This window comes from Triturus cristatus, chromosome 8 (assembly GCF_964204655.1).
Source record: "Triturus cristatus chromosome 8, aTriCri1.1, whole genome shotgun sequence".
NCBI lineage: Eukaryota > Metazoa > Chordata > Amphibia > Caudata > Salamandridae > Triturus > Triturus cristatus.
The window spans coordinates 963,045,844-963,064,936 of NC_140591.1; the positions used below are offsets into that span (position 1 = coordinate 963,045,844).

The following is a 19,093-nucleotide window of genomic DNA, read 5'->3' on the forward strand; positions in this document are numbered from 1 at the left end:
TGCAATAAAACCAGTTGGCGATCAAATAGCAGAGATAGCAATTTTATGCAGCACTGCATCACCTTTTAAGCTACAGGAGTGAATATCTCCCATCTCCCAAGGTCCAGCTACAACTAATGAATGTATCCTAGCCAGTCAAAATTAACAATCTATATGTTCTTTACATATTCTTGCAATTTAATTTTTTCATTCACGGATGTTCACCCAACATTCATCTAGATTGCTAGGTTATTTGCTATATTACTGAATTTTCCATTGGTTTATTATACTTAGCTGTTGTTTTCTAACTGAGAATTCTGAGAATAATTTGGTATATAAATCGAATTCGGGTATCCTGGTAATACAAGATTTAGGAGTGGCAAGATGGGGATCCCCATTCACCAGGATAAGACACGCGGACCCAAATCCTGACATCTTTAGAAATGATGTGTGGAATTTATTTATAAAACAAGAAATGCAAAGTGTAACAATTTCATAATATATACATTAACAATACACTCACCATAACGACATCCTGACAATAGAATCCAATTATTTTTTAACAGAACTGTTAAAATTTACATCAAGTGATTTTGAAAGATAGAACAATCTTTTGAGGCGTGCATTGATCCAGCCCAGAACCCATCCTCCGATTGTTGGTTGGCCAAGGCAAAATGCTTGACAGCTCCGACCCACCTGAATAACCCTTAAAAAGAGTTATCTAAGATGGACAAAACCATCCATTCTCATCCTTGAGTGCCCAAATCATTCTTGAACACAGGTACTCTGGGTTCTATCCTGAGCAACCATTTTCAGAAGCCCCTTCCTGAACACTATTGTTTCTTTTTGCCTCAAAGGCCTCCTATGCAGGGAGCACAAGGGTCAGAGGCATGTAGGTCCTATGTCTGAACAACTATCAAGCCCTCTATGGGCCATATTGGTGACAAAACTGTTCATGCAAGGCCTTAAGTTGATAAAATGTGAGATGTAAAGTTCCCCAAGAGCATTAAACAGCCAACTGTAACAATAATCAACCGTACCATCCTTCATGAACAAAGAGAAAAATTGCAGACACTCAGTAATGATAAAAGTAAGCAGTCCCTGCTTGACTAACCCATTCCCATTACCACCTCCCCCTTCTACACAAAGAAACTAATGATTTGGTGGGTAGTCTTTTTCTATGAGATTGGTGGCCTGTCTTGAAGGCGTCCAAAAGTGTAGCCATAGTTGATAAATCATAGGAGCCTTCTGGCTCTGCAACCCACCAGGATGCACTCAGTCTACACCCATGCACCCTGATAGCGGAGTTCTGGCTCCCTCTGTTACAATAAGTCTTGTGAACAGGAAACATCCAGAACCATGCAACGGCAGGTGGAGCTAGGAGCCCCCATTATACATCCAGTGCTAAACTTCCTGGCGTGACACTGAGAATCCCGTCCTCACAAGCAGCCTAATGGCACCACTCCCTACGTTTTTGGATCAGGAGCAGCTCTACTTAAACAATATCTGCAACTTTACAAAACTTAGAAGTTTTGTTGAATGACATTATTTGATACTGAATTGTATCCTATAAGTCCCTTGCTTAAACAGCACATTAGAGATTGCGTATGAAGTGTGTCAAACACAAATTATTAATCAAATTGCATATTGTAGGACATTAACAAACACCCAGTGATAATGTACTTTTATGCCATGTTGGCAAGATACAACTAAACCACAGCATAAGATAACTTTAATCAGGAGTTAACTTTTCATTATCATATGGAGTCCTGCTTAAGGAGTTACCATGTTCATATGAAAAATAAAGCTTTAACTGTAAATAGAATTGACTAAAAGGCTGAAATGATATTGCAAGAAAATAACATCTGGTGGCCTGATTATGAGTCTGGCGGTCTTCCAACAGCCAGACTCGCAGTGGAGCAGCAGTGGCAGTCCACCGTCCGCCGCATTACGACTTCCAAAGTCGATGCAGCGGATAACCGTCGGCTGCGCCAGGGGCGCCACAACGCAATTTGCTGAGCGAGTACTTGCGCAGTCCCACTCAGCATATTACGAGTTCCTGGGCTGCCATCCTTTTCATGGCGGAGCCCAACCATGAAAAGGCTGGTGGTCTAGGAACAAAGGGTGCCCTACAAGCCCCCATGGCCCCCTGCCATGGGGGTACATTCAGGGGGAATAATTTGTCCCCCCTGTCTGTAACCCCACAAAATTCCAGCACAGCATGGATGTCCAAGTCCATGCCGTACTGGAACTTTTTTGCTTTTCCCATTGCGGTGCCTGTTTTCTAGGCACCGCCATGCGAATAGCAAAAAACTGTCGACCTTATTACGAGTTGTGCATTTCCAACTCGTAATACGGTCAACGGTCCTTGAGCAATCTTGCACAGGTTTGGGGCAGCGGAGGCGGCTTTGCGCCTGCTCTGCGCCTGCTCTTCTGCGTCAAACTCGTACTCAGGCCCTTAGTATGGAAGCTACAATCACCTAGAATTTAATGTCCAGTATCAAAGGGAAGAATGATTTAATAGGCAGTGTGCACCATCATTGTGCAAAACAATACAAATCAATGCAAATGCTTAGAAAGCTTTTTACGTATCTGAACAACTCCTGATTTACACAACTTACATAACAGGGGACAGAAAGGATCACTTGTATAATATTACTTGCTGTGGGCCAAGCACGTACAGATGTGATATAGCTTAGCACATTTTACAGGTTTTTCAATTTGTATCAATTATTCCCATGATGGTGCCTTGTTCTCATAACAGTTACAGAAGACATTGAGAAAAGCTGTATCCCAAAAGGCCCTTGTGGTGCACATCTATAAGGAGACTGATATAGATCACTGACAGAGTATTGGAACCAGAAATATTGTGTGAACATAAATACTTGTCAAAAATATTTAGGACTAAAATATCGAAAAGGTAAGTGCAAATAGGTAAGTTTAGATTGACTATTCTTAACTCCTTATCTAAATTCATTGAAGAGATATATATTGTCAAGGTACATATAAGCAGAGTTATACATAGTAAAACTTTGCTTTCCTATAGAAACTTACTTTCACAATATTTTTGCCCTCGATATTCTTGACATGATAGTTTGGTACATACCGACAGATATTCTGCTGCTTCCTGCTTCTGTGTGTTTACTTGCAAACATGCACAATCAGGCAATACGTTGCCAAATGCCTTTTTCTCAGGGATCTCTCCCTTGTCTCCACCCATGGTGAGGAGTTGAGGCAGAGTCTTGCCCTCTACAGTGCATGTTTATTCGGACTGTTCTGGGCTGGATTTCCAGCCTTTATTTTACTACTACCTGATGCTTCATGCTACTTTTGGGACCTTTAGCGCGAAGTCAGCAGAAAGCAGAAGTCCGGGAAGTATTTGATTTGGGCTTCCACGACTTATCTAGATGTAACTGTAAAGCAGGCTGTGGGGCTGTGCAACTGCTCATAATTTCATCTTTCGAGCACAGTCGTCCAAACATTAGTGACTCTGCTTCCTGGTGACTGCTCTGTGAGCTGCTTTCTTGCCCATCAGTTCCAGGGTCTTGGCCACTTGATCCCCCTACTCAAATTTCGGCTTGATGACAAGCTCAGAGGAGGTGTGCAGAGTCAGGGTGCATAACATTTACAGTGATGTACATTTTCAGCAATGGGTAAGACCATGGCATGTCGCAAATCTGTACTTGTTCACATCCTGGTATGCCTCTGTATGACGTCTCTGAAAATCTGTCTGCTGGAGCACATACTTAAGAGAGTTCATATTCCAACTTGCAAATGTATCAACATCATCTTTTGTGCACCCTATAACCAGGGTGCAACTCGTGCACACTTATCTACATCTCATAATTTCATCCGTACCCTTCCTTCTTCACCACATTCACCAAACACCCCCACACCATTTACATTATTATCTGCTGTCCTCATTTTCAGTAGGCATCAGCTGATTGTTAGCTTTACACTTTGCAACAAATTTCCCTTCCAAAGCGGTGACTAAATCTAGTGGCGTAACGATAATTGAGGGGGCCCCCCTGCAAGGTACGTCGAGTGGGGCCCCCTCCGGACTCTATCAAGAGCTCTCCGGCCGAAGTGCAGTGCTGAGGGGGCCCCCTGGAAATTGGGGCCCCCCGTACTGCGGGGGATGCAGGGGCGTAACACCATTATATAAGCCAGCAGGCACAGAGCAATACTCAGTATCGTCGCAGAAGTATCCCTGTAACCCTTGGTACATAAACCTCAGTATGGCTTGTTATCAGTGATTCACACAAGCAGCTCACCGAGGGAGGTCGCGGATATGTGTCATAAGGAGGAGGAGGACTGTCTTGCTTAGGCGTTGATGGTGTATCTGCTTCGTCCTGCTCACTTTCACTCCAGTAATCTAAGACAATACACAAAAGACACTTTATCAATTTTACAATTTAAGGAACTACTTATTTGCATGAGATCAATCCAAATATTGACATTCATATCACAATGGGAAGCCTCATGTGGTAATACCACACCCAGAAATCACGATAATGTGAAGCGCAGTTTTTTCTGAGGGCGGTACTGCCACACCATTGGGAGAATGGAGAATTGCTGCCGAAGTTGGTGCTTCTGCACTCATTTTCAGATGTAATTCCCACATTCCAGGTAGTTTTCCTCTGACATACTCTGCCAGGTTTCACCTGGTGACATGCATCATCAAAAAAATCCAGTTGTGAAAAAAGTGTGAGTAATAACTACACATCTCACGATACTGATTGGTGGAAACTTGCACCTTGCCCAAATCGGTAATTTCGAGAAACTTGGAATGAAGGTCTAAGAGGAATCCAGAGAAAGCCAATCAAAGGAGTTGGTGAATAATATACAAGCAAACAGGGAAAAAAGTGTGTGCTGGACAAGTGCAACATTATTTTATTTTGAAGACAAATGGGGAATTTAGCAAGCTAATGGGTTTTTCAACTAGTCCTGTATTAGAGCTCTGAATGAAGGGGAGAAGGTAGGTGAGGCTGGTAAGAAGTGATGCCAGATAAGAATTGGAGGAAGGCGACAGTGCAGGGAATAGAGAAAGGAGGAGTCGGAGAAGAGAACCCAATGCAATTTGTAAAGACAAGTATCCTTCTGAATTTACACTCAAACTTGAGGAAGTTCTTTTACATTTGCCTTTTGCAATCTAGCAAACATTGGCCATACTTCAAATGACGTACTCCTTTGAGGCAATACTGCATTTTCATTCAGAATAAGGTAAATAAACTGTAAAAATAGTTTAAACACAAGACCGTAACACATGATGTGGGCATTCCAGATAGTGGTCCAATGAGGAGGAGCAGTTACTGGACAAAAAACATTTCTCTAGACAGTGGAACATATACAACACTGCATTTACATCCACATTGTGTTGAAGCACCATGTTTTGTGCCACAAAAGGCCAACGGTGGACTGAACCACTGGAAAACTGGAATTTTACAGTGTGCTTGAGGCGAAAAAGGCTGCATTAATGGCTGAAGCCTGCCTGCCCAGACCTAAAAGCAGGTGCTTTCTCAACCTGTGCCTCATATGCAAAGCCCACATGGTCCCTCAGGATAGGCACCCAAGACAGTAAAAGTTGCCTTTCCAACATCTGGATCACTGATACTCTAGGTGGATATGCAAAAAAGGGGTAAAGAGGGGATCCTGAGTGGGTTTAGTTCTGCAGAAAGTCATCTAAATCCGAATGAGCCCGACCAGCTGGACTGACCTTAGGACACCTGCCTTCAGCTTGCCCTCCTACAGTGGTATGCTCAATGCTGAGGTAGTTAAGCTCCAATCATTTTGCTGCAGTTGTGGTTTTACCTCTAACCAGGCCCACAAATGGTGAGGAGTGGGGTAGTGGCTGTGGATACTGGCCCTTGACAGTACTTTATATAATATGGCATTGAAGATACAATCCTAGATAATGGAGATTATTAGTGCTTTACATACTAGGACATTGTGAACACTGCACACTACATGAATGATAATTTAGTATAGAGGGCTTTGTGCATGTTGTCCTGAACGTTATGCTTTGCATATTGGAGTTGGTGGCTAGTGGCTGTGTTTTGTAAATGTACATGAAAGGACATTACCAGTATTGGCTAGGAAATAGGTATAGTACATTGGGACATTGCAGCTACTGGCCTGGTCTCCTTGATTTACATGCTAAGGAATTACATATTCTGACATGGGTGTTAAGCTGTCATACTGGGATGTTGTGGATACTAGTCAGGTGATGATGCATTACATTCTGGTACATCATGCGCATTGGCCACTAGGTCTTGCATTGCATGCTGAAGCAATACAGATTTTGGCTTATGTGTAGTGTCTGAAATATTTGGACATTGTGAATACCCTGGCCTGGCGATGGGCCTTTACATAGGACATTATGAATAATGGTCAATGGATAGTGCTTTAGGAACTGTGGCCTGTATACCTTGCTTGGATAATGGGCAATACTGGCCTTGGTATTGCATATTGCTATTGTACATTGCATAATAAGACATAGGGAACTCATCTGGCTATGGTGCTTTAAATACTTGGACATTTTGGAAACTGATATGGCTACATTGCTTTTCATATATGACAGCCTGATTGTAGTGCTCTACAAACACATTGCGAATGCTAGCCCAGCTGTATTATTTTACACACTGGAACATTGTAAAGACTGACCTGAATGTGGTGCTTTACATACTGGATCTCCATGGAAGTTTGTCGAGCCTTCTGGTGCTTTAGATACTGGGATGTTGTGGAAACTGATATGACCACAAAGCTCTACATAACCAAGGAATATTGTCCCAGCTATGGTGCATAACATACTGAAGCATTGTCTGGACTGATTTACATCGTGGGACTTTGTAAATATGATGCTTTACACAGCGGCGGCTGGCAAGAAGTTAGAGTGGGGAGCCAAGCAAATGCGTGATCAGTGCATGCATGCATGCAAGGTGAGTAGTAAGTGTAAATAAAAAATAAAAAAAAACACTTAACTTGCTTGCTGCATGACGTCCGACATCTTCCCCACTCTGTCCGTGTTCTGCTCTGTATCCAGTAAATTACCTTAACTAATCCTGATATTGCTCTCACCAGCATGAGAGCAGCACCACGATTGGAAGGAGCAGACTCTCTTGGTGCTCTCGAGGGCACTGGAGGCTTGCGCTTACTGTAACCCAGATGTCTTGAGACAGCTAGGTTAGAGAAGTTTAAAATGCGCATGTCTGGCTGGCAGCTGGCCAAAAAGACATGCAATCTTTAAACTGAAGTGCACAGCTCACTGTTGAAATTCAGCAGCTGTGCAGTAGTGGCCCGACCCGTCCTGACACTCGGTTCAGGATGGGAGGATAAAAAATAAAATGGTAATAAATGAACTTTATTACTATTTTATTTTTCACCTCTGGGGCTTTCCCAGTTCACATTTTTGGCAGTGGGGCCAATGGAGGAGCCGCCCCAGGCTTTACATACCGGAGACATTTGGAAGCTCATAGAGCACTTTGGTGCTTTACATACTGTAGCATTGTGGATGATCATCTAACCCTCTGCTTCGTTACATACTGGGAGTTTGAGGACACTTGTTTGGTAATGGTGGTATACTGGGCATTGTGAGCACTGGTATGACTAGGATCCTTCACATGCAAATTGCTCAAATATTTCCTTAGTTTTCCTGTGGAGCTACATGTACAATCTTTTACTTTGTTAACAATATACTTGATAAATTGGGTTGTAAAAAAGAAACAGTTTGCCGCAGTTTTTTACCAAAACCTCTTGCAAAGTGTTTGGATCACAAATGACTCTCAATCACTTGCTTTCCACATTAGCTCTTTCTTACCTTGTTCAAAATGTCATTGCTCTTCTTTTTCCCCCTTTTCACTACACAGAATGCTGTGCTGTGGTCATGAACCGTACTCGAAAACATATGGGGCCTCATTTACAACAAAATTACGCAGCGCGGCAAGCCATTTTGCTGTGCTGAGCTTCGTCATTTTAAAAGCACAGGAATGTGTCGTATTAACAACAATATGATGCATCTGTGTGCTCTCCCCTGCGCTGGTGCACAATTGGCATTCCACGCGCCAGTGCCGGCACCCTTGCGTCATTTTGCAAGGGGGCCTGTGTTGTGTTGTTACTTTGGGTCCCCAGTCCAAGCCTGCAATACCCATCATAAGGTATGATATTTAAGAAGCTGTTTATGTGGGGGCCTGTCGGCCATGGGTGCAAGTAGTAATGGTAGGTAGGAGTGGTGTATTCGTCCTAAGAGGAAATCCCGACTAAAATGAGACCTGATAAAAACACTTTCCACACAAAAGAATTGGGGTGTGTGGGGGGAGTGAGGGGGGGTTTAAGGACTAATACAGTGTACCTCTTTCTGGTTTAATCCGCTCTCTTTCCGCGAAACCCGCAGCAGCCATGCTGACCCTGTTTAGCCACCTGAAAAACACAGAAACCAGAGAGAATGAAACAGCATCAAAACCAGTACAGGCTTCTCACGCCTCGGAGCTGCAATTTATATTTATTTGCGCTTCATGCTACATAAAATCAATACTCAAGAAGATTCAAGGGTTTCTGATATTTCAAACACTTTTCGGGCAGCTGGTTTGTCTGACTTTTTTTTCCCATCAGTTTCTACAAAGATGTATAATTTTGCTGTTGCAAAAATAACTTCCACTCTGTAGTCTTGCTTTTCAAGACAAAGCCTGAATTGAAATGTCTAACATCTGTAAGATGAGGGGTTTGTGGATAATCAAAAGGCTGTGAAAGCTGGTATCAACAGATGTTGCCTCACCACACAAGTGTTAGAGTATCTCCAATTACAGTTATAAGTGGGTAGTTTGAGGCAAATGTGGTATGAGAAATTCCATCAGAAATTAAACTTCAGCAGCAAACAGCAACGAGTCTCCTAGAGGAGGAATGCTACATGTTTTTTTTAAATGATTCATTTGTGTCTGTTTATGATAAATAAAAATACTACAGAGATTACAGGAACATTCTGTAACCTATGGAGCGATGGTCAGTCGCCCTGTCAAATATGTACACACATACAATCAGTAGGAACTAATTGGTGTGATAAGCTACAAAAGATATCAAGCTTGTTCAAAAACAGACTTTGGCTAATATATTTCTTTACCATTACCAGTCAGAGATAGTGTCTGTTGTTTCAATATACTGGAGTATTACAGGTCTCATTCCCATAAAAAATGTGCGCCATTTTGGGGATTCACAAAAATCCTCATAAGTGTCCCTGTAAATGTACCTAATTCATGTATTTTCTGGCATATGTTGGATTTCTCTTCACGACACATAGGGCCCTATCTTAATGGGCTTTTGTGGCACAGTGCAGAGTTGAGCACCTGTTTTATGCACCTGTAGGATGGGTATTTCTCATGGTCCTTTGTTTTTAGGCAGCACAGCTCAAAAACTGAAAGAGGCAAACTTTGCCCATGGTTTCTGAGCTGTACTATCTGAAAATAAAGCACAAACACAGAAAAATATTGAGTTACATAAATTCACTTTGAAGAAGCAATGGTCCTAACCTCACTGTAGCAGGATTAACCCAGGGGTTTGATCTTCTTGACCTTCATTCTGAACAATCTTTTGTGAAATCAGATTTTTAAGGCAGAAGGGGGGGGGGTACATTTTCTCTGTTCTATGGTGATGGTATTGGTAATTCATTGAACCAAAACATCCAGCAATTTAAATTAGCTGAAGTTCATGTTAGAGCAATCAATTTTGTAACTATTAAACTAACGTTAGCATTCATTTTTATTGTTTGATACAAACACCTCTATCACAGCCAAAATGATTTTTCCTCTGTTTAGTTTGTTGTTAACACTTGCTGTGGGTTTCTATTTTTTCTGTGTATCTACTTGTTTTCTGTAACTGTGTCAAAATAAGCAAAAAATATTTGTTCGTAACAATTTAATGACAGCAAAGGTTTTGTGTGTAGCTCCTGGGCAACACGTATCTATTGCTGAATTAGAGTGGGTGGAATAATTGTGGCTGCAATCTTTTCACCATAATTTATAGTTGTAAATAGTTGAAATATTAGAGAGAGAGAGCAACTCTTGAAAGTACTTGATTGTGATAAGTATCTTGAGCCAGATGCCTCAAGGGGCATTGGGCTGCCCTTTTTTACATATATGTGAAAACGGAGTACGCAAACAAAATGAAATCCCCGAGTACTCATTAGAAAACTGTGACAGTTGCCCTTTTACTCTGGAAAACATTTATAAATTCCAAAATAGCTGTAAATGTACTCCAAATGTAGGAGGAAACTTATGGGAGTAAATTTCTAATTTTTTGGGAACTATTTAAGAGCCACAGCCCATGCCCCAACTGTCCCTGTGTACGATCTAATAGTCTTAGTTGAGACGAGGCACGGAGGTAGTTCAATGCAACGTCCAAATGATGGGGCTGGCAGAATTGCAGTCTACTTATGAAACTACTGGACAGCGCGCGTAACAAAATTCGTTTTATATTATTTTTTCGTAACTTACCTGCAATTGGCCGTATGCCGCATTTTGCAACCCCCCACCCTGCCCCTCCTCTGCCCCACGTCACCGCCCCGGTAAAACGCCCTACACGGACCGTCGCTGATCCACACTTAAGGTCAAGTACAGTTCAGTGCTTCAGTAGCAAGGAATTTGTGTCACCCCTGCTTGAGTAGATGCAGGATTGCTCTAGGTAACAGAACCTTCTCACACACACACACATTTAGGCACAACTGCAAGGTTTTGAGCATTGGTGATACAGTGGAGGTGAGCAACAGGGTCATCCGTGTTTGCACCTCTGCTCTTTAAAAGAGGATTTTAATGGTGTAGCCCTGTTGCCTTGCACCCCATTGCTGCACTGAACTCAGTGTGCACTGTCCTGTGTTCTGGGCCAAACACTGTTTTCTTCTGTGTTCTGTTTCTGGCACAAACATCAAAATCATGATTTCACTTTTTAGGTAAACATCTACTGCTGTGCACTGTTAAAAATGATGAAATAAAGGCCTTCTTCATTTGTTCCTGCATGAAGGTGAGCACCTACTCTATCGCTGTCGTGAAACTGGGCAAACACCTTCTCCTACTCTCTACTCCAACAATAATAAGCACTGCTACTGCACTGTATACCAATGCCTACATTCTAACTGGACAACCACAGGTTGCTTCCATGTCACCCCAAGATGTCACATATGAAAGAACTGAAATAAAATATGTTTGTGAAAAATAAGCAAGGCCCAAACAGCATGACTCCCACTCAGCATGTCTCTTGCATAGAGTTGTTAGAGCAGATTTATTAATTAAAGTGAATATTAATTTGTGTGTGTTTAAGTTAGCATAACCAGTCCTTGGGTTAACATGCCTGGGCCTCAGGCTGCCTGTACTGACATGCAGTATCAAAATTACAGAAACAAATCCTGTTTTATGTGTCTTAGTTTTTTTGTATCTTATTTTTATGAAATTCTATTGGTTACTGTAATTATTACTTCATTTCACAGCATGTCATGAGCGTCACTTTCACTGTTTGAATACTTTTTAGATCACAGAGATATTTATGTGGCAAAGATTAAGGAAAATACTTGTTATTCTATTTACTGAATATAAGAATATCATGGATGTAACAAATTGCTTTATTTGTACCCCCTTACTGTCTTCTGTTACAGAGTGGCTTACATATTCCCAACTCCCCTTAAGCTATGCACTTTTATTTGGCAATTCTATTAGAACAGGGTCTATCGGTGGAGCTTGAGCTGGACTAGGAATTGCCATTTCATTAGTTGCCTGGAATTAATTGGGCTTCTATTAGTATAAATAATAGACCTATTATGCTATACCAAACATTTAACACTCCTAACGAGAAAGTGTGTGCAAGTTGACTGATGTGGAGTGTAATTTTATTGGAGAATTTAACGAAAATGGAAACTTGATACAGAAGGTGTTAGAGAAGGAAGACGAGCATAGCAAACAGTAATGAGAAAGATTCTGAAAGGCCTGAGATCAGAAGATTACCAAAAGTATGAGTGCCAAACAGAAAGTACTCAGCAAATAAATGAGCATATTTGACAAAAAATGTACCCAGAAGAAAGAGACACTAATCTGAGAGACAATCGATTTCTGTTGGAGGCATCTTCATGAATAGACATGAATCGAAGAATGATGGGGATCTTCAATGAATAATACCCTGATAGAGTAATGAAACGGAATTGTTAAATATCTGAGAAGAAGATAGTTGAGTTTTTTTATTTTTCCTAATGTGTCTGCATAACTCTCTTAGATTTGAAACTGAGTTGGAATTGTTTTCCTTATTTTAATAGTTAATGTCCACTTTCAAGACGATTGTTTTTGTATCTTGAGTATTCTGTTGAAGATAGTTATGTTTCTGTGTTGAGCTTTATGAACTGAACTGTTGAATTACATGCCCATATCTCCTCATATCGATCATCTTTGAGAACTAAAATTACTTACATCAGATTTTCTAACCTTTTGAAGAATTCACTTGTAAAAATGTTTGCACCTTTGAGGTTTAGCTCTTGTTTTCAAGACTTTCTATTTTACAGAAAGAAGGTGGGTACTTGTAACAAATTTTGCTTGGCTCTAAAAATAGGTTTTCATTTTCAGTTCCAATTGACATTTTAGTGAGTCTGCATTATTTGGTTGTGCATGCTTCACATAAGAATATTGTCTCACAACGTTATAAACTTTGGAAGGTATAGGTTTGAAATGTGATAGTGGAAAGAAGATTAGAAAAAGGAAGAGAGAAAAAATAAAGATTGATGACAAAAACAAAATGATATGACAAATTGAGAGGACTGGAGAAACCGAAGACGATAAACAAAAAAACGATGAATGAGTTACTGTAGAGTAGTGAAGTGTGGTTTATGATGATTTTAAATATCATCAGCGGGGATTGTTAGAGCAGCGGGGATTGTTAGAGCATATTTCCAGAGTTTATTAATCCAAATGAATGTTCATTTGCATGTGTTGAAGTCAGCATAAGCAGACCTCGAGTTGATATAACTTTGCCTCAGACTGCCTATGCTGACTTGCACTGTTAAAATTACAAAAATAAATACTTTTTTATTCTTCACATTTAAAAAGACTGATGATGTTCTTTTCCATCAACCAAAAATAGTCAAAATAGGATCTGTTCTGTTGTGCACTCCATGTCATGAGCGTGACTTTCACTGTTTGAAAACCTGCAAAGTATTCGACTTTTGGGATGTATGCTCTGAGCTTTTTGCCTATTGTCCAAAGGCAGACTTCCCTTTGAAGCCTTGGAAAGAAGGGACACGTTTTAGCAGTGTAAGTTACAGGAAGACCATAGGAAAGGGAAAGGCCTTTCACATCAAAACTTGACTCTGCCATTTTAAAAATCGCATGATGATGTGCAAGTAGCTAGGCAGCCTGCTTTAAAGAGAACCTCTAGTTTCATTGGTTCCAGAGGTCTGCCTGTTCCCCCATTTTTCCCTGTGAGAAAGGCATGCACACAAATATGAGAGTGTGTCAGTTCTTAGCATTATGGCGATATTGCCCCTGCCTTTACTAGAAGGCGTCTAATTCCACAGAAATGGGCTCACTGTCTGGGGGAAGCTTTTGAACTACCAGCCATTCAGCAGAATAATTAACTTATCCCAATAGGGTATGAAACTTTATTCGGTTATTTACAACCATAAAAGTATACACTTAGCAGCATAACATTCCATAGATAAGTAAGTCAGAATCATACAATATTCAATACATTTCTTAAACCTATAATTCACAACCATAAAAATGCAAAATAAAAAATCATCTTAAAATTAAAAAAAATCAACTATTCCATTATTGGGTCACACTGACCTTCTAGTATGTCTCACAAATTACTTCTATCCATTAATAACCCATTTTCCCTGAATCTAAAAAGATCTAAATTTCATCAGTTAAAAAACTCTTTCACTTTGTTTATATATTTCCCAATAGCACAGGCTATATCTAGGTTCTTCATTTCCACTAAAAGGTTTACAGCTCCAAATAGGGTAGTTTGAAACAAAACCCTAATCTTGTTATGCCTGTAACAAGGAAATATTGCAAAATCCAGAAGGCATGAAGGAGCCCAAATATTTGCTTTTAGGACAGTTTTAAACATAGAAAATGTTGCATTAATCACTATGCATTCATGTCTATGCTGAGTCAATGCAATTAATACTGCATGTAGATTTCACCCAAAATAGAAATATAGTGAGCAGTTTGAACAATATATTGTGTCCAAAATATCGAGGACCACAATATTGTGATGGTAAGTGTCTATGTGTAAGCCAAGTTTTACTATACTTAACTCCACATTGTGTACCTTGGTGATATTATATACGTTCAAGGTACGTAGATATAGAGGTAAGAATACTAAATCTATACTAATCTATTTGCACTTACTGTCTCAATATTTTGACCACACTATATTTTTGACATGGATATCATATAAGTGAACCTATAGTCAAGCACTACAGACGTACTTTAGTTAAAAAGAAAGAAGATGTTTGTTTTTCGATGTTCACTCAAAATTATTAGGACTCCGCAGGCCAGAACAAATGTTTACTTGGTCCTGTCTGCAATAGAGCTACCTGTGTGTAGCTCTATTGCAGATATAAAGCTGAGTCAGAAAACAGTGCTTGTCACTCAGCCTCCACATGTGTGCAAACGTGTGCACACGTTTTTGCGTGTAACCAGTGCAGGGCCTCTTACTGATCCATTTGGGCACCTAAATCACAGCAGAGATTGCAAAATCAGGAGGGCTTACGGGGATCAGAACCCACTTCCTCGCATCTCCACTATTTACAAAAGAATCTGTCTCAGTTACAAAGGCATCCATAGCTACTCACCCTCATATCTCTCTCAAAAGTGTTAGCTTGAGGAAGTAAATGCATGCTTCTGTAATGTTTAGCCCCTGTGTAGGCCATTCACACAGACACTCACTGTCCAATACAGTCACTCACATACAAAGTCACATAACGAAACACCTATATAAAACAGCCTCTCACTCACCTATACAGCCACTAACACACCCAGTCACTTACTCATTCAGCCGTTCATACTCCTACTCACTCATGCATACAGCCACTAAACACCCACTTACCCACTGATAGAGCCACTTACACCCTCACTCACTGACCCATATACCCACTGACAAACCCACTCACTCACTAATACAGCCACTCACACAGCATCTCACTTATTCACACAGCTGCTTACACAACCACGTATACACCCATATAGCCACTCACACACCGATACACACATGGATACATACAGTCACACAGCCACTCACATGATAAATATTAAAAGTAGTATCACTGATTAGTAGTACACCTAGTATACTACTTTAAGTTTTGTAGTAGCTTAGTATATATGTTTATCAATCATAAACTCTTACAAAATACTTACACTCACTGGATGGTGTCATCAGTGATGTCATTTGAGATGTCAGTGATGTCATCAGTGATGTCACTGACCATGTCATGAGTGTAATATGTGAGGTCATAAGCAGTGCATTGCGGGGGCATAAGTTATAGTTAGCTTAGCTAACTATAACTGCTGAACTCGGGTTTTGTACAAGTGAAATCTGACCCTATCTATATATAAAGCTCATGACGCTTTTCAACCTCACTCCACCTTGATCATAGGATAATGATGAATAAAATAGCATATATTTTTTAGATGGCGGATGTAGTGTTCAGTTGGGTCTGTTAAGATCAGAGTCTGTGACAAAAACAGGAGTACACCTTTCTAACCGTGGACAGGGGCGTAACACAGGCCCCCGCAGCCCCCGTGGTACGGGGTCCTCAAGCACCAGGGGGCCCCCTCAGCACAGCACTCGGGCTGCAGAGCTCCTCATTGAGCCCGGAGTGGGCCCCTTCTAGTGCCTTGCAGGGAGGCACCCTTGAGTTTCCTTACGCCAGTGACCTTGGAGTGCCTGCAAAATTCTCTTGCCTTCTTCAAATTTTCCTCGCCTGTCCATTGGGCACCTTTCTTCAAATCTGTGATTTTATTGTTGAATTTTGCCATGGAGTATAATTCAGAAGCTGCTCACGTGTAGCAGCTTAACCACGTCTTGTCAAAGAAACAGAAAGGTCGTGCCAGGAAGCATGACATTGTGCTGATTAAAATGAAAGGGGTTTAAACGAGCACTGCAAGCTTTTTATGTATGCTCTGTTTTTTTTAAAAACACTTCTTTTATGAGTGATGCGCACCAGAACTGAGTGCCAAATAGCTACGCTTCCTGCACATTCGCTGCTTAAGGTGTTGTTTAAAAGTAAGAACAATCCGAGAGAGATCGAGCAGAGACATATGCAATACATTTCTTGGTCATAATCTCGTTTTATAGCCTAGCGCTAAACACAGTATTTGAAATGTCGACATTTTAATGCGTCTGGAAATGCAGTGTCCTGCCTCTGGACTTCAGAGAGTCGGAAAGGATAAGGGCAGTTTCTATTTTTCGGCGGCGGCGCTGGTAGCCACGGATGTCCCATTCCGTCTGCGGTGCTAAACCCCGAAGGGATCTGTTGACAGAGTATCCGGTAGCACGTTCGTTAGTAACACGGCCGTGTGCCCATGAGCTCATTCGCTCTGAGGAACATCAGAGCACAGACGTGACTGCCAAGCACGTGCTTGGGCTGTCACTGGACATTTCTGTTGTCCTTGATGAGTCTACGTCTATTCTCATCCTGTGCCCTTTAACAGATTATGGTCAAAATATTTTTTGATCATGGAAAACAAATATTTTTTTAATGTCGTGTGTGTACATTTAAACAATTATGAAAAATGAACAATTTAACAAGCACTGACCAAACCAATACGTTAGGCTTTTGTATAGTGCATGCACACAGACATGCATTCACACCTTGCCAAGATAGCTCTCTCTCTCAAACACACACGAAAACCTCACACACCCACGCACACAGGCACACACACACACACTGTACCAGATAGCCATACACAGCAACACACATAGAGGAATCCTTGATGCACTCAAACTAATGCAGGAAATGGCACTGGTATAAAGCCCACCATATATACAGGTTTCCCTGGACACACATCAGCAGGAAGCCATGTACAAAAACCATAAAAAAATACAATCACCCATGCAAAAAATCAACCCTCAGAGGCACACCCACACTCACCCACACACACACACATACACTCGCACGCCAAAAATACACTGAGCACATGCATTCATTTTTTTTTTTAAAGTACGTGCAGGGCCCCAAAATGTTCTCTTGTCAGACTGAAGAAGGAGGGGTATATTTCAGTGTGGCAGGCCTTACTTCCTCACCCTTTGTTCCTATCTCATCAGCAGCTGCAGCATCACTGCTGACATCGCCCGATATATATCCCACGAGGTCATCCACCCACACACCCACGCTACACCACCCAGTGGCTCTACATTCAGTCTGGTCTTTGAAAAGCGCGCGTCCAGGAGTGTGAGTAACAGTTCTTCTAATATTTCCATTGCGGCTTGTGGAAATAGAAGAAGGACTGCCAACACAAGGAATGGTTGAGGGTCACTTCACTGAATGTCTTTCAACGGTGTCCGTGACAGTAATGGAATTGAATGAGGGGGTCAGGCTGCTCTCTCCTACTGCTGTAAATTAAAGCAGCTGTAGTTCGGGGACAGGGCAGTGAAAGAGGTGGAAAAGAGTGCCAGTCCCCTTAGAAAAGGTGACTGCTGTGACCACTGGCAACCACTGGCACAACGTAAGTACTGCATACATACCACACACACTTGCAACGAGGCAGCGAGCAGGCTTCCATGAATGGACCAAGGTTAAGGACTGATAGAGAGACAGACAGATGGTTGCGGGCTTCATATTCTATTGGATTTAGGCTCTGGAAGAGGAAAGACAGCTGGAGGGTGGCAAATCCGAATTTACCTGGAGGAGTGCCAAGTGATCGGTGAAAATATCAGCATTCCCTGAGGATTACTTAGTTATGGGTCGCACAGCTGAGAAGGTATTGAGGAGTACAGAGTGTCTGCTTCTCTCGAAGACTAACATAGCTCAGGTTTAGAGTTGCCATATGACTTTTCATGCACAAAAAACATGCAGCTAGTACTAAGCTTGCACGTCCTGGGTTTTTCTTGTACAAATCAGGTTGTTAGAGTGGTTTAACCTAATTGTGTCAAAAGGAGAAAGGAAACTCATAACTTCCATAATGCCATGATTTTTCTAATACAATCACTGGCCTAGAAACATTGCTTGTACCAAATATGGGTAGAGCCATAATGTTCTTAGTCTCACATAGCAAAGTGCATGTGATTACGGTGCCAGGCGCTACATTATACAGTAAAAATCCGCTTGCTCTTTACTATGCGGCAAATTTGAATCCTGGTGGGTGGACCGGGGAATAACATGTGTTATACTGCTATGAGAGGCCAGCCTGTGACACAAAGTACAGTGAATGTACGTAATCTGTTAAAACAATGTATTAGACACAGTATAAGATAGGTTTCACACAATATAAGATAGAATGCTGCACTGACGAGGCCATGGGATAGTACATGCAACACTCTGAGTGAAACACTTTGATTTACACATTTGTATGAGTCATTGTCTCGGTGTAATATGTGTGTTTTGTGTAAAGTGCTCCGACACCCTTCACTGGGATGAGTAGCACTATCCCAAAAATTAAATCAATGTGCAAGAATGAAAAGGGGGGGCTCTTGGCCCCCCCGCCTGCATGGCGGTGCGGCGACCCCCCCTTGCCCTCCGGACCTCTCGGTGGTGGGGCGTGTCCTCTGGGGCGCGCCCTGCCACAGATTGGTTGCCACCCTCCCTTGACCCGGATGACGTTAATCGACATCCGGGTCGGAGGGGAGGGGGGCGGGCCGCTGGGGAATAAAGAGGCGGGGAGCGCCCAGGTGACCCCCTTGTTGCCTGGACGCTCCCCCACACCGGACGTGCCCCGCGCTCGCAGCTAGTAGGACCTGACACCGGTTAGCGACCTTGCCATTTGGCCCAGAAATGTTAGTATACAAAAATGCAGAGGAGGATGTTAGACTCGGATAGGAAACAATCTGTATTAGAGTCTTTGTTAAGGATAGTCACTCACACCTGTTGACAATAATGTATCTAATGTCCTGCTGATTTTTGTATAACGGTTTATCATGCAATTATAAA

At 41.7% G+C, this 19,093-nt stretch overlaps 1 protein-coding gene across 5 annotated transcripts in view; it reads right to left on the reverse strand.

Moving 5' to 3' along the window:
- CNKSR2 (connector enhancer of kinase suppressor of Ras 2) overlaps positions 1-19,093 on the reverse strand; it is a 1,692,689-nt gene that overhangs the window by 236,117 nt on the left and 1,437,479 nt on the right. For all 5 annotated transcript variants that reach the window (XM_085622481.1, XM_085622480.1, XM_085622479.1 and 2 more), the window contains 2 exons: positions 8,327-8,394; positions 4,254-4,354 (listed from right to left, as the gene is read on the reverse strand). In XM_085622481.1, coding sequence (XP_085478607.1) covers positions 4,254-4,354; positions 8,327-8,394 — 169 coding nt within the window. The remainder of the gene's footprint in view (positions 1-4,253; positions 4,355-8,326; positions 8,395-19,093) is intronic.